The sequence below is a fragment of the Natator depressus genome, chromosome 1 (genome assembly GCF_965152275.1).
Source record: "Natator depressus isolate rNatDep1 chromosome 1, rNatDep2.hap1, whole genome shotgun sequence".
Lineage (NCBI taxonomy): Eukaryota > Metazoa > Chordata > Testudines > Cheloniidae > Natator > Natator depressus.
In genome coordinates this window covers 317161597-317173795 of record NC_134234.1, presented here as the reverse complement: position 1 = coordinate 317173795, position 12199 = coordinate 317161597, and the positions used below count along the sequence as shown (strand labels likewise).

Here is a 12199-nt window from a genome sequence, read left to right as displayed (position 1 = left end):
CAACGAAGTATATCATCTGCACAGAAGCTGCCAGTTCAAAAGCAGCCCCACTCTAGCCTATGCATCAACTAACTACTAAGGGTATATCTACACAGCAATATGAGCCCGGGCTCAAGCCTACCTCCCCTTTTATCCACACACCAATTGTACTAACCCAGGGCTCGGACCTAGGGTCCCAAGATCCTGCAGGGCTGGAGAGTCCAAGCCTGTGTTAAGCTAGGACCAAAGGTCCAAGCCCTACTGCTTTCCTGTGTGCATGCAGCACTGGCAGTCTTCTGCATATATCCCAGAATTCCTGGTGGAAGAAGAGCAACGCTACTGGTAGCAAGCACAGAGGCCAGACGTACCGTTATTGCCTGGCTAGGTGCGTTCCCCCTTCCTACTCCTGCTGCTCCTCACTGCTGCATGGAGCTTGCCTGGAGCAGGGAGCAAAGTTGACAGGCAGGAGGCAGCTGCCAGGATGTTGGGAGGTTGCAGAGCTGAGCCTGGAGCTCTGCCACTCCCCCGCCCTGCAGGGCAGCCGTTTAGTCCCTGCTCCACTCTCTGTCCCTTGGTCCCCACTACGCCCGCCCGCCCCTCCCAGGGCTGCATGTGCAGATTCACCCAGGCAGCATGCACTGTGAGGGCAGTGAGTGGGAGCCAGCCCTAAAACTTCCCCACTGCCTCCCGAGGATTCCTTATTTCTGCCTCCAGGGGTGCAGCACGGGTAGGAATAAGAGATCCTGGGGGGTGCTGAAGCACATTGCACCACAAGCCTCGAGGATGCACTTCACTGGTTCTGCAGCTGGCAACAGCCAGGCTGAAGTGTATGTCTGTTTTTACTCTGAAACCTACATTTTATGTTAAACTTCAACAAAAACAAAAAGCCAGACAACAATAAAATGAAAACCAACCAACGAAAGACACCTTCATTGATCATCCCATTTTAAAAATTAAGAATTGCAAAATTCCATTTTAATAGTCTGACAGCCCTGGAGATCGATGCCCTAATTATCCTCAGAATAGGTGCATATGCGCATGTTCCTGCCCATGTGACTCAGCCTAGAGGTGGAGAGCCCAATTCTCAGATTAGATGGAAGTTCATTATAAAGACTTCCCAAACTTACTCCTGAGGGAATTCTGGGCCAAAAAATAAAAATTCTGCAAACTTATTTGTCAATAAATAAATGTAGAGGCTCCAGCATGGCAGTGGGGAGCACAGGCCACTGGCTGTATGGAAGTGGGTGAAAATGCATCGAAGTGGAAGGGGAAGGGGTGGAACGCAGCACACTTGGGGAAGAGGCGGGGGAGGAGCTTGACTGGCGGCGGAGCCTGCCCTGCTGCAGCAGGAGCCCCAGGAGCCGGCAGCATCAAGCTTCTGCCCCCACAGAAGAGATCAGGGGAGTGGGTGGGGTGAAGAAGAGCAGGCCGGGCTGGGACCCCTTTGGACTGTGGACCTGGTGCCATGGTAAATCCGGTACTGATTAAGTCTGATACACTTTGCCAGACACCTTCTTTGAAATTGATTTTTTTCTAAGAATTTACAATAATCCTCAGTCCTGCAATTAAAGCCAAGTTTACATTAGAAATTTGTTAAATGTTGACATGTCAGATGTTTACATGAGCAAACATGGAACTGGTAACAATAAAATTCTTAGTGTGCAACAGACTGATTATGCAGATAGTTCTTAATTAGGACATTTAAAGGGACACTTACAAAACAAAAAAAAATGTATCTTAGATACACAGCTGATACCTGAAAAATATTACTCACCATTTAAACCTATTTCAAGGGTAAAGTTTACATTGAGTGTAGCCTGGTTTGTACTGAGGCATACCATTTTTGCAGAGGATTAGTTTGTATTCCATAATCTGTCATTGCATCTACACAAAAACTTATTAAAATTCAAATAAAAAATATTTATATTAACACAAGAGTTAAGAGTAAACATAGTTAAATAAGAGTAAATGTAAAGTTAGCTAATACTATGAGTGCACAAAATAGTGGGAAATGTATGTACAGCAGGAGTGGGCAACCTGCAGCCCACAGGCCTAATGCGGCCCGTCAGAGTAATCTGCTGGCGGGCCGCAAGACAATATTTACATTGACAGTCCACAAGCATAGCAACCCGCAGTTCTCGGTAGCTGTGGTTGACATACAGTGTATAATTTGAAAGAACGAGGAGTACTTGTGGCTCCTTAGAGACTAACAAATTTATTTGAGCATAAGCTTTCATGGGCTAAAGCCCATTTCACCAGATGCATGCAGTAGAAAATACATACAAAGATAGATAGATAGCTATACAGAGAGAGAACATGAAAAAATGGGGGTTGCCATACCAACTCTTAACAAGACCAATCGATTAAGGAGGGCTATTATCAGCAGGAGAAAAAAACTTTTGTAGTGATAATCAGGATGGCCCATTTCAAACAGTTGACAAGAAGGTGTGAGTAACAGTAGGGGGAAAATTAGCATGGGGAAATAGTTTTTAGTTAGTGTAATGACTCATCCACTCCCAGTCTTTATTCAAGACTAATTTAATGGTGTCCAGTTTGCAGATTCATTCCAGTTTTCCTGTTTCTCGTTGGAGTCTGTTTTTGAAGAGTTTTTGTTGAATAATTGCGACTTTTAGGTCTGAAATTGAGTGTCCAGGGAGGTCGAAGTGATCCCCGACTGGTTTTTGAATGTTATAATTCTTTACATAAAAGAAGAAATGGACACAAAACAGACGTCGAGACTGACCAGTTTGACCAATGTACATGGCAGAGGGGCATTGTTGGCACATGATGGCATATATCACATTGGTAGATGTGCAGGTGAATGAGCTTCTGATAGTGTGGCTGATGTGATTAGGTCCTATGATGGTGTCACTTGAATAGATATGTGGACACAGCTGGCAACGGGCTTTGTTACAAGGATAGGCTCCTGGGTTCGTGTTTTTGTTGCGTGGCATGTGGTTGCTGGTGAGTATTTGCTTCAGGTTGGGGGGCTGTCTGTAAGCAAGGACTGGCCTGTCTCCCAAGATCTGAGAGAGTGAGGGATCGTCCTTCAGGATAGGTTGTAGATCCTTGATGATGCGTTGGAGAGTTTTTAGTTGGGGGCTGAAGGTGACAGCTAGTGGCGTTCTGTTACTTTCTTTGTTGGGCCTATCCTGTAGTAGGTGACTTCTGGGTAGTCTTCTGGCTCTGTCAATCTGTTTCTTCACCTCAGCAGGTGGGTATTGTAGTTCTAAGAATGCTTGATAGAGATCTTGTAGGTGTCTGTCTCTGTCTGAGGGGTTGGAGCAAATGCGGTTATATCTTAGAGCTTGGCTGTAGACAATGGATCGTGCAGTGTGGTCTGGATGGAAGCTGGAGGCATGTAGGTGAGTATAGGATGGTGTTTATGTGACCATCGCTTATTAGCGCCGTTGTGTCCAGGAAGTGGATCTCTTGTGTGGACTGGTCCAGGCTGAGGTTGATGGTGGGATGGAAATTGTTGAAATCATGGTGGAATTCCTCAAGGGCTTCTTGTCCATGGGTCCAGATGATGAAGATGTCATCAAAGTAGAGTTGGGGTATTAGGGGACGAGAGCTAAGGAAGCGTTGTTCTAAGTCAGACATAAAAATGTTGGCATACTGGGGGGCCATGCGGGTACCCATAGCAGTGCCGCTGACTTGAAGGTATACATTGTCCCCAAATGTGAAATAGTTGTGGGTGAGGACAAAGTCACAAAGATAAGCCACTAGGTTTGCCGTGACATTATCAGGGATACTGTTTCTGATGGCTTGTAATCCATCTTTGTGTGGCACGTTGGTGGAGAGGGCCTCTACATCCATAGTGGCCAGGATGATGTTCTCTGGAAGATCTCCACCTCCCAGAGGAGCGGCGCTCCCACGGTGCCCCAGTAAAGGTCACGGACTGTGAATTTTTGTTTATTGCCCATGACTTTTACTAAAAATACCCATGACTAAATTGTAGCCTTACCTATGCACACTATTTAAAATTTAATAGGAAATTTGATATCATTCATATGCAGGAAGTTTCCAAAAGATAACTCCATTATTTCTAATACCAAATTTCTTCAAACTTGTCAGACACTTCTCTTCCAGTGAGTTGAATACTTATCCCAAGTTTGAAGTTAAGCTTTTTTACGTACAAATAGATACACTATCAATTTTCTAACTGTGTGAATAACTTCCCTTATCTCACAGGGATATCTCATATGACCTAGGAGACTTCACAAGACTTGGCAAAAGAAGTTTCACTTTTCAGCTGAGGGATCATGCAACAGCTCAAAGGATAAACTTATCTGGAAGGTAATAAGTGCCCGAAGCTATAGTGGCTTAACATTAAAGTGCTTCCTCAACCATAACGAAATCAGCTAACAAACAAAAAGGAAAGGAATGTTTTCATCACTGTTTTAAAGCAACAGTTATTCTACTATATCCAGGTGCAATTAATTTGAATATGAAACAGAAAAACAACTATTTACTAAAACAATACTTAAGGCTTTGAAGTTTTCAGAAAATAGTGTAAACATATTAGCCTGTGTTTTTGTACTCCAGCTAGACTGGCATGTGTTCTTGCGGTAGACAGAAAGAGTCAACATTCATACAAAGGATGCTCAAATCATATGGTCTGAAAAGTGTACTTGCAGTTACAAGCCCTAGGATTACTTTAACTGACTAATTTAAGACCCATTTCTTTCCATGTCAAGGAGTATACATTGGCTAAGCAGTTGGTGTGTTGTGACTGCTGATTATACTAAACACGATAGTTCCACTTGTTATCTTGTCCTTCCTCATTTTCTCCTTCTCACACTTACCCGTTACCATGAAGCCAAAGAATATTTGTATAGGCACAGTGGTATCTGCACTGATATACAAGCAAGATTTAGCCCCAAGACTCAAAGTAGCACCGGCATAACACGGCCTTGACCCTCAGTTATCCTGTGGTAGTAATTTAGAGGCCTCATAACACCATGCAACTACAACCTTTACTCTTAAGAGGAACGCTGACAGATGCTGGAATTATTAAGCAGTCAGTTCTGCAAACATACTGCGAGTTTCAATTTCAATTGCAAACACACTATTTCACAGATGCAGTTTTTCTGACGTCTCAAATGGCACATCCATTACATGATAAAAGTATTAAATTACATTGTGGCTTGAATATTTTAATAAATATTCTTGTTTTAGATCTGCTCATTGCTGTAACGTATTCCAGCTAAAACCCCTAACTCCAATGGCTCTCCAAGTGACTAAAGGCCACCTGCAAGATCCTCAAAATGAGTACTTTTTCTAGCTATTACTAATCTATGTTTAGTGTGCAGAAAGAGGACTATGCACATTTGGCTTTATATCTGCTGACAAGCTCTTGGGGCTGGGGGGAGGGGGGGGAGAAACCACTTCTTAGTGCCTTGTCAAATCATTATGAGCTTGTCAATGTGGTCCAAAGTCTATGCATGCAGCCTTTCCCATACTTATGAAGAAACTTAGTGAATGAACCCAGGAGCAGAAGTTTGCAAAGCTGTTTTCCTACTATTAATTCTCACCAGCTGTTTAATCTATTTTAAACGCTGGACCCCACAGTCCTGCCCTAAATATATGGCTTTCTTACTTGGTTCTCAACATGTCATCTACTGCTAAAACTGTTAGTTAAGAAAAAGTTGCTGATGGTGTGTAAACTAATCTGTATTGCACACATTTTTAAAATTTATTTTGCAGCAACACTCGAGAAGCCTCTAGTAAATACTACACCAAATATACTACAGTAGGCTAAACACCACCACAAAGAATCAGAACCCTCTGGGACAAGAAGAACATTTCTCAACTCCATTCTGGACCCAAAACGAGAGAAGAAAGAGCAGGAACCTTTGGAACTTTACGCCCTTTAAGAGAAGGCAGACCTGTGTGCAACAGCTTGCACTATTAACTGGTCTGTCCCTTTTCGTAAGAGCTGGTTGGACATAGGAAGAAGGTGCCTTATCTTTACGGTATGTGTGTTACCTCCTGCACACATCTCAGTGATACACATGCCAAGGGCACAAGCAGACAAGAACAGGAACAGGTGCACTCTGTGACAACCTCCAGAGCCACTCCAACCTCCCCCACACATTATACAACCCCTCACATCTCAAAGCCCCTCCAAACCCGCACTACTACCAGAGCCCCTCCAGTATCCCCCCCACTATACCTCTAAACCCCAGGGCCCCTCCAACCCCACATTATCCAACCCCCCACTACTGTCAGAGCCCCTCCAGTGCCCCTCACTATAACCCCAATCCCAGAGCCCCTCAAACCCTACATTATCCAACCCCCCACTACTGCCAGAGCCCCTCCAGTGTCCCCCACTATAACCCCACTCCCAGAGCCCCTCAAAACCCCACACTATACAACGCCGCACCTGCCAGAGCCTCTCCAGTGTCCCTCACTATACCCTCACCCCCTCCATTCTCCCCCCCAATGACGCCACCCCCCATGGCCGTTCAGTCCCCCGCACCTGCCAGAGCCCCTGCAGTCTGCCCCGCACTATACCCTACCCCCAGAACCCCTCCAAGCCCGCCCTGTACAACCCCCATCCCCTCCAGTCTGCCCCAGCCCCTCCTCCCGCCAGGCCCCATCACTCACCGCCGTCCCGGCCCCGGGGCGGCTGCGGATCCCGCCAGGACAGCAGCCCCGGCTCCCACTCTAACGTGACCTCCCAGGCGCGCTGCCCGAAGGCCAACGAGGAGACGAGCCGGGGCCGCCGGCCGCCCGCGGGCTGCTCCATGGGCGCTCAGGGCCGGAGCACGCCTGCCCCGCGACGCATAGCCCGGGCCTGAGGGGCCGCCCAGCTCCTGGGCACCGGGATGGCGGCAGCCGGCAGCTAACGGGGCCCAGCCTCACCGCTATCCAGCTATTGCCTAGCGTGGGGAGACGAGAGCGTCAGCACGTATGAAAATCACCGCCGAGGGTGGAGCCTCGCCGTCTCTCTGCTGGCGGCGGCGAAGAAGATACGGGCCCGGGTGCAAAGCCGCTAAGCGGCGCTGGGGCCAAGGGCCGCGCCCCGTGATCCCCGTTGTGGCCAAGCGTCAGGCCGAGCCCGTGTGCCCTCCGCCCCCTGCAGCCCAGCGCCGCCCGCGGCTCTCACAGCATCGGGCCGAGCCCGTGAGCCCTCTTCCGCCCAGCGCCGGGCCGTGCCCGTGTGCCCTCCGCCCCCTGCAGCCCAGCGCCGCCCGGGGCTCTCACAGCGTCGGGCTGAGCCCGTGAGTCCTCTTCCGCCCAGGGCTCTCACAGCGTCGGGCCTTGCCAGTGAGTCCTCTGTCCCCTGCAGCCTGGGGCTCTCACAGCATCAGGCTGTGCCCCTGTGACCCCTGCCGCCCAGCGCCACCCTGGTCTCCAACAGCGTCGGGCCTTGCCAGTGCGTCCTCTGTCCCCTGCCGCCCGGGGCTCTCACAGCATCAGGCTGTGCCCCTGTGACCCCTGCCACCCAGGTCTCTGACAGCGTCGGGCCTTGCCAGTGCGTCCTCTGTCCCCTGCCGCCCGGGGCTCTCACAGCATCAGGCCGTTCCCGTGAGCCTGCTGACCCCTTCCGCCCAGCGCCGCCAGGGGCTCTCACAGCGTCAGGCTGTGCCCATATGTCCTCTGCCCCTCTACAGCCCAGTGCCGCCTCAGACTGTCATAGTGTTAGGCCTTGCTCACGGGCCCAGGGATTTCCCTACAGCCCCTGTTAATTTCCCCAACACCGCCACAGCGGTCAACCAGTTGTACTCAGCGTTGTCAATTTAGTCATGCATCCCATGAAGTGAGCTGTAGCTCACGAAAGCTTATGCTCAAATAAATTGGTTAGTCTCTAAGGTGCCACAAGTACTCCTTTTCTTTTTGCAAATACAGACTAACATGGCTGTTACTCTGAAACTGAAATGAAAACATTAATACACACTTTAAAAGCACCCTCTATACCATTGCAGCACAATACCTCTGAGATCCCTCATAGCATCAAATCATGCCCAGTGTACTATGCCCATGTGCTCTCTGCACCATTGCAATCCAGTATTTGTTAGGTCTCTCCAACTAGCTCTCCTATCTTGTACCCTTAAATGCCCATGCATAGTGTCACCTAGAGCCAAACTGGGTCCTACTCTGCATGTGAGGGGAAGAGCCAATGAAGTAATCGTTGGGAGAAAGATGCAGTAAATGAGCCTCGCACAGTGCTGTGAGCAGATGCCTTTCCCAATCTCTAGTAAAACACAGTCCACTCACTGTCCAGAGTTAGAGATTCTATCCCTACCTGAGTCTGGCTTCATAAACAAAAGTAATAAACCCTTAAGTTCTCCCCCAGCTTGTATGCTCTTAGGGCTCCTACTTCAGAGCAACCAACAGTCTTCCCTGACCCCCAAGCCGGTGAGGCTTATTTAAACAGCAGAACCCAGTGGATCCTGCTGGGAGAGGGTTAACATCTGCTGACAGGACCAGGTGTGTTACGCAAACATTGCTTGCCTTTTAAACTGTGTAAAGATTAACTAGAACAGCTGCGTAATGGTGCCAGTTTGCCTCTGTATATAGGTCAGTGTTCACAGCTGAATTAGTTTATTGTTAACTGTTTCACATCTGAATACTCTCTCTTCTAAATCAATTTGCATTTGAAGAGAGCAGTAGAAGTGGCTAAACAAGAAAGTGTCTAGTACTTGGGTGCAGACAAGATTATGTAGGCATTACACGAGCAGTTTGTAAAACTGGCCTGTGGTCTACAGCAAAGTGGCTGCTCAGGGTGCCTAAATCCCTGTTTTGCCTCCACTGTGGTTCACAAAACTTCTGCTGAACCATGTAGGTGCCTAAACTCACCTAGCCCCTATGTTTTTCAGAGTAAAAGTTCCCTGGGTGCCTGTGTTTCTGCCTCTGGGCACTGCAGCCTCCCCCTAAGCATCCAGGTACCTACCTCCCACCTAAGCCCCAGAGCAATTCACAAATCAGGGGAAGACAAGTATTTGGCTGCCTAATTTATGAGTAGGCCTGCTCAGAGGGAATCTAGCAGGTTAACTCCCATGCAAAATGCAGCTGAAGCTGATGCCCACCTTCTGACTCAGTGGTTAACCTGGTATGTGGGAGATGCAGGTTCAATTCCTTCCACCTCTGCCAGTAGGGGAAAAAGGATCTGAACAGGGATCTCACATTGCTTAGGACAGTGCTCTAATCCTGGAGAGCTATGGGATATTTTCAGGGCAAAAGAGGAGGAGGAACTCCCTCAATCTCTCCTGTTGAAGCTGTTCCGTTGTGGATCACTACTAAGGAAAGTGTGGTTGAAGCAGGAGGACTATACCTAAGGCATCCCACTTCTCAGCTAGGTGCCCTAATCTCTGGACTACATAGTCATTCCCACTCTCTGGCCCAATGCTTGTTCCACTGTGGATAAATACTAGGGCTATCAAATCAGAATTAACTCAATAAAAAAATTGTAGTTTTAATTGCACTGTTAAACAATAATAGAATACCAATTTAAATTTATTATAAATTTTTTTGATGTTTTCCTACATTTTCAAATATATTGATTTCAGTTACAACACAGAATACAGTGTACAGTGCTCATTTTATATTATTTTTATTTCAAATATTTGCACTGTAAAAGATAAACAAAAGAAAAAGTATTTTTTAATTCACCTTATACAAGAACTGTAATGCAATCTCTTTATCATGAAAGTGCAACTTACAAATCTAGAATTAATATTTTTACATAACTGCACTCAAAAACAAAACAATGCAAAACTTTAGAGCCTACAAGTCCAATCAGTCCTAGTTCTTATTCAGCCAATCATTAAGACAAACAAGTTTGTTTACATTTAGTGAAGATAATGCTGCCCACTTCTTGGTCACAATGTCACCTGAGAACAGGGGTTTGCATAGCATTGTTGTAGCTGGTGTTACAAGGAGGGACCCCCATTTCTGGATTGCTAAGCAGAGCTAACTGTTTCCCTGTAACCTGGATTTAGGCACATATCTCTGAGAGGATACCATCCCTCTGATCAGCATCTCCCATTGGGTAGCTTAGGTAACTTCTTGCCTAGGGTGCTGACTTTGGTGGATTGTATTCTGAGGTACCTATTCATTGTATAGGGAGCCTTGGCATCTAACGGGCTTTGTGGATCTTAGTGTTGCTCCTTGACTGTGTAGGCACCTACAAGTTAGGTGCTATGATGTTCAGCACTGCAACATCTTAGTCCCTTCCTGGTTCCACCCTGGTGCTGGCTTTCATTGTTTGTACCTGCTAAGTCACACGCAAAGACATCTAAAACACATACATCTTGTTAATTATCCCCGTAGGCAGAGTGGGAGGGAAACTGCCTACACACTCATTTTTTTTTTTTTTATTAAGGAGTCACATTATGTGCATATTGAGAACTTCTGGCTTAAAAAGAAACATTCACCATATTTAAAAGCCTGATTCAATAGAGACAATTTTCACTGTCTTGCTTTAACAACACAAGAATAATAAATAATTGCAAGCTGTTGCATATGCAAGTCAGTAGAGTTACATCAGTAATGAATATGGCCCACATGTTTATCAAATCATTATCCTTCATGTCAAGGTTCCTTCCCCACTCTGAACACTAGGGTACAGATGTGGGGACCTGCATGAAAACCTCCTAAGCTTACTTTTACCAGCTTAGATTAAAACTTCCCCAAGGTACAAACTATTTTACTCTTGGACTTCCACTGCCACCACCAAATGTCTGACCAGGTTTATTTTATTAGGAAAGAGCCCATTTGGAAACATCTTTCCCCCTCAAAAACCTCCCAACCCTTGCACCCCACTTCCTGGGGAAGGTTTGATAAAAATCCTCACCAATTTGCATAGGTGACCACAGACCCAAACTCTTGGAGCTTAAGAGCAATGAAAAAAGTATTCTGTTCTTGAAAAGAAGAATTTTAATTGAAGTAACAATAAAAAGAATCACCTCTGTAAAATCAGGATGGTAAATACCTTACAGGGTAATTAGATTCAAAACATAGAGAATCCCTCTAGGCAAAACCTTAAGTAACAAAAAGGCACACAGACAGGAATATCCATTCTATTCAGCACAGTTTATTTTCTCAGCCATTTAAAGAAATCATAATCTAATGCATCTCTAGCTAGATTACTTACTAAGTTCTAAGACTCCATTCCTGTTCTGTCCCCAGCAAAAGCCTCACAGAGAGAGGAGAGAGATGTGTTTTCTCCCTCCCCCCAGCTTTTGAAAGTATCTTGTCTCTTCATTGGTCATTTTGGTCAGGTGCCAGCGAGGTTATCCTAGCTTCTTAACCCTTTACAGGTGAAAGAGTTTTTCCTCTGGCCAGGAGGGATTTTAAAGGTGTTTACCCCTCCCTTTATGACACCTCATTATCTGGGTTTGAGTTGTACAGTCCCCAAAGCATGGTTCCTCATCAGGATGTAAGAGCAGATCAGGGTAAACCAGTTTAATGTAACTGTCCCAGAGATCCTAGTTAAGTCCTGACAGGGAAGGGGGACTTCACATTTAGCTGCTGTCAATGTCTATTTGCTCAAGGCTAGCCACTCTCCTTATATGCTACTGTTAGGCTTCCTTAAATTAGCACACCTTTTAAGAGTATCTTTTAGGTTAATTATCCCTCAGCGCTATAAAGCAACAGCATTTTCACTGGTAACAAACAGATATAAGGTTGGTTTACTTATATAACATAATATCAAACTTACAAGAAATAGATTCAAAATAAAGTGACTGCTCTTCTTCCTCATAGAAATGACAGAGTGAATTTTTTGAACATTTGTCAATAACATACATTGATCTGTAGCTACTCAGAGCTTACAATATAGCAATGAGATGCATAATACAGAGGGAACCCTTTCCCCATGAGCAGCTTACTTGGGTTTGTTTTCCCTACTAATTCCCTTTTGCACAGAGTTGCCCTATTATCTAGTCTCTCTCACATGCTTTTCTGAGGCTGGCGCTTTCAATATGGCAGAACCAAAATGCTGCAGCTCTAAAGTGGGTATTTTGTAAGTGACAGCTGCATCTTTCTCTCTTCCAGTAGTAAGTATTTGTATGTTTCCCCCTCGCTGCCTCTCTACTTTCCCTTTCTTATTCCTGAGGTGACAGCATATTCTTACAGTGACTTAACAGACTTGCCTCCAAAGATAAGATTCTTCTGACTGAACTGTTAAGAGAGTGCTCTACAAAAGAAATGTCTATATTTGCAGATGTCCAGTTAATAGAAAATTTGCCAGTAGCTGGCATTCAAGAAA

At 45.9% G+C, this 12199-nt stretch overlaps 1 protein-coding gene across 1 annotated transcript in view; it reads right to left on the bottom strand.

The window, feature by feature from the left end:
• Nucleotides 1-6832, bottom strand: part of CERK (ceramide kinase) — a 72462-nt gene extending 65630 nt beyond the window's left edge. Inside the window, exon 1 of the mRNA XM_074942409.1 lies at nucleotides 6592-6832. Coding sequence (XP_074798510.1) covers nucleotides 6592-6733 — 142 coding nt within the window. The 5' untranslated portion in view covers nucleotides 6734-6832. The remainder of the gene's footprint in view (nucleotides 1-6591) is intronic.
• Nucleotides 6833-12199: the final 5367 nt, after the last annotated feature.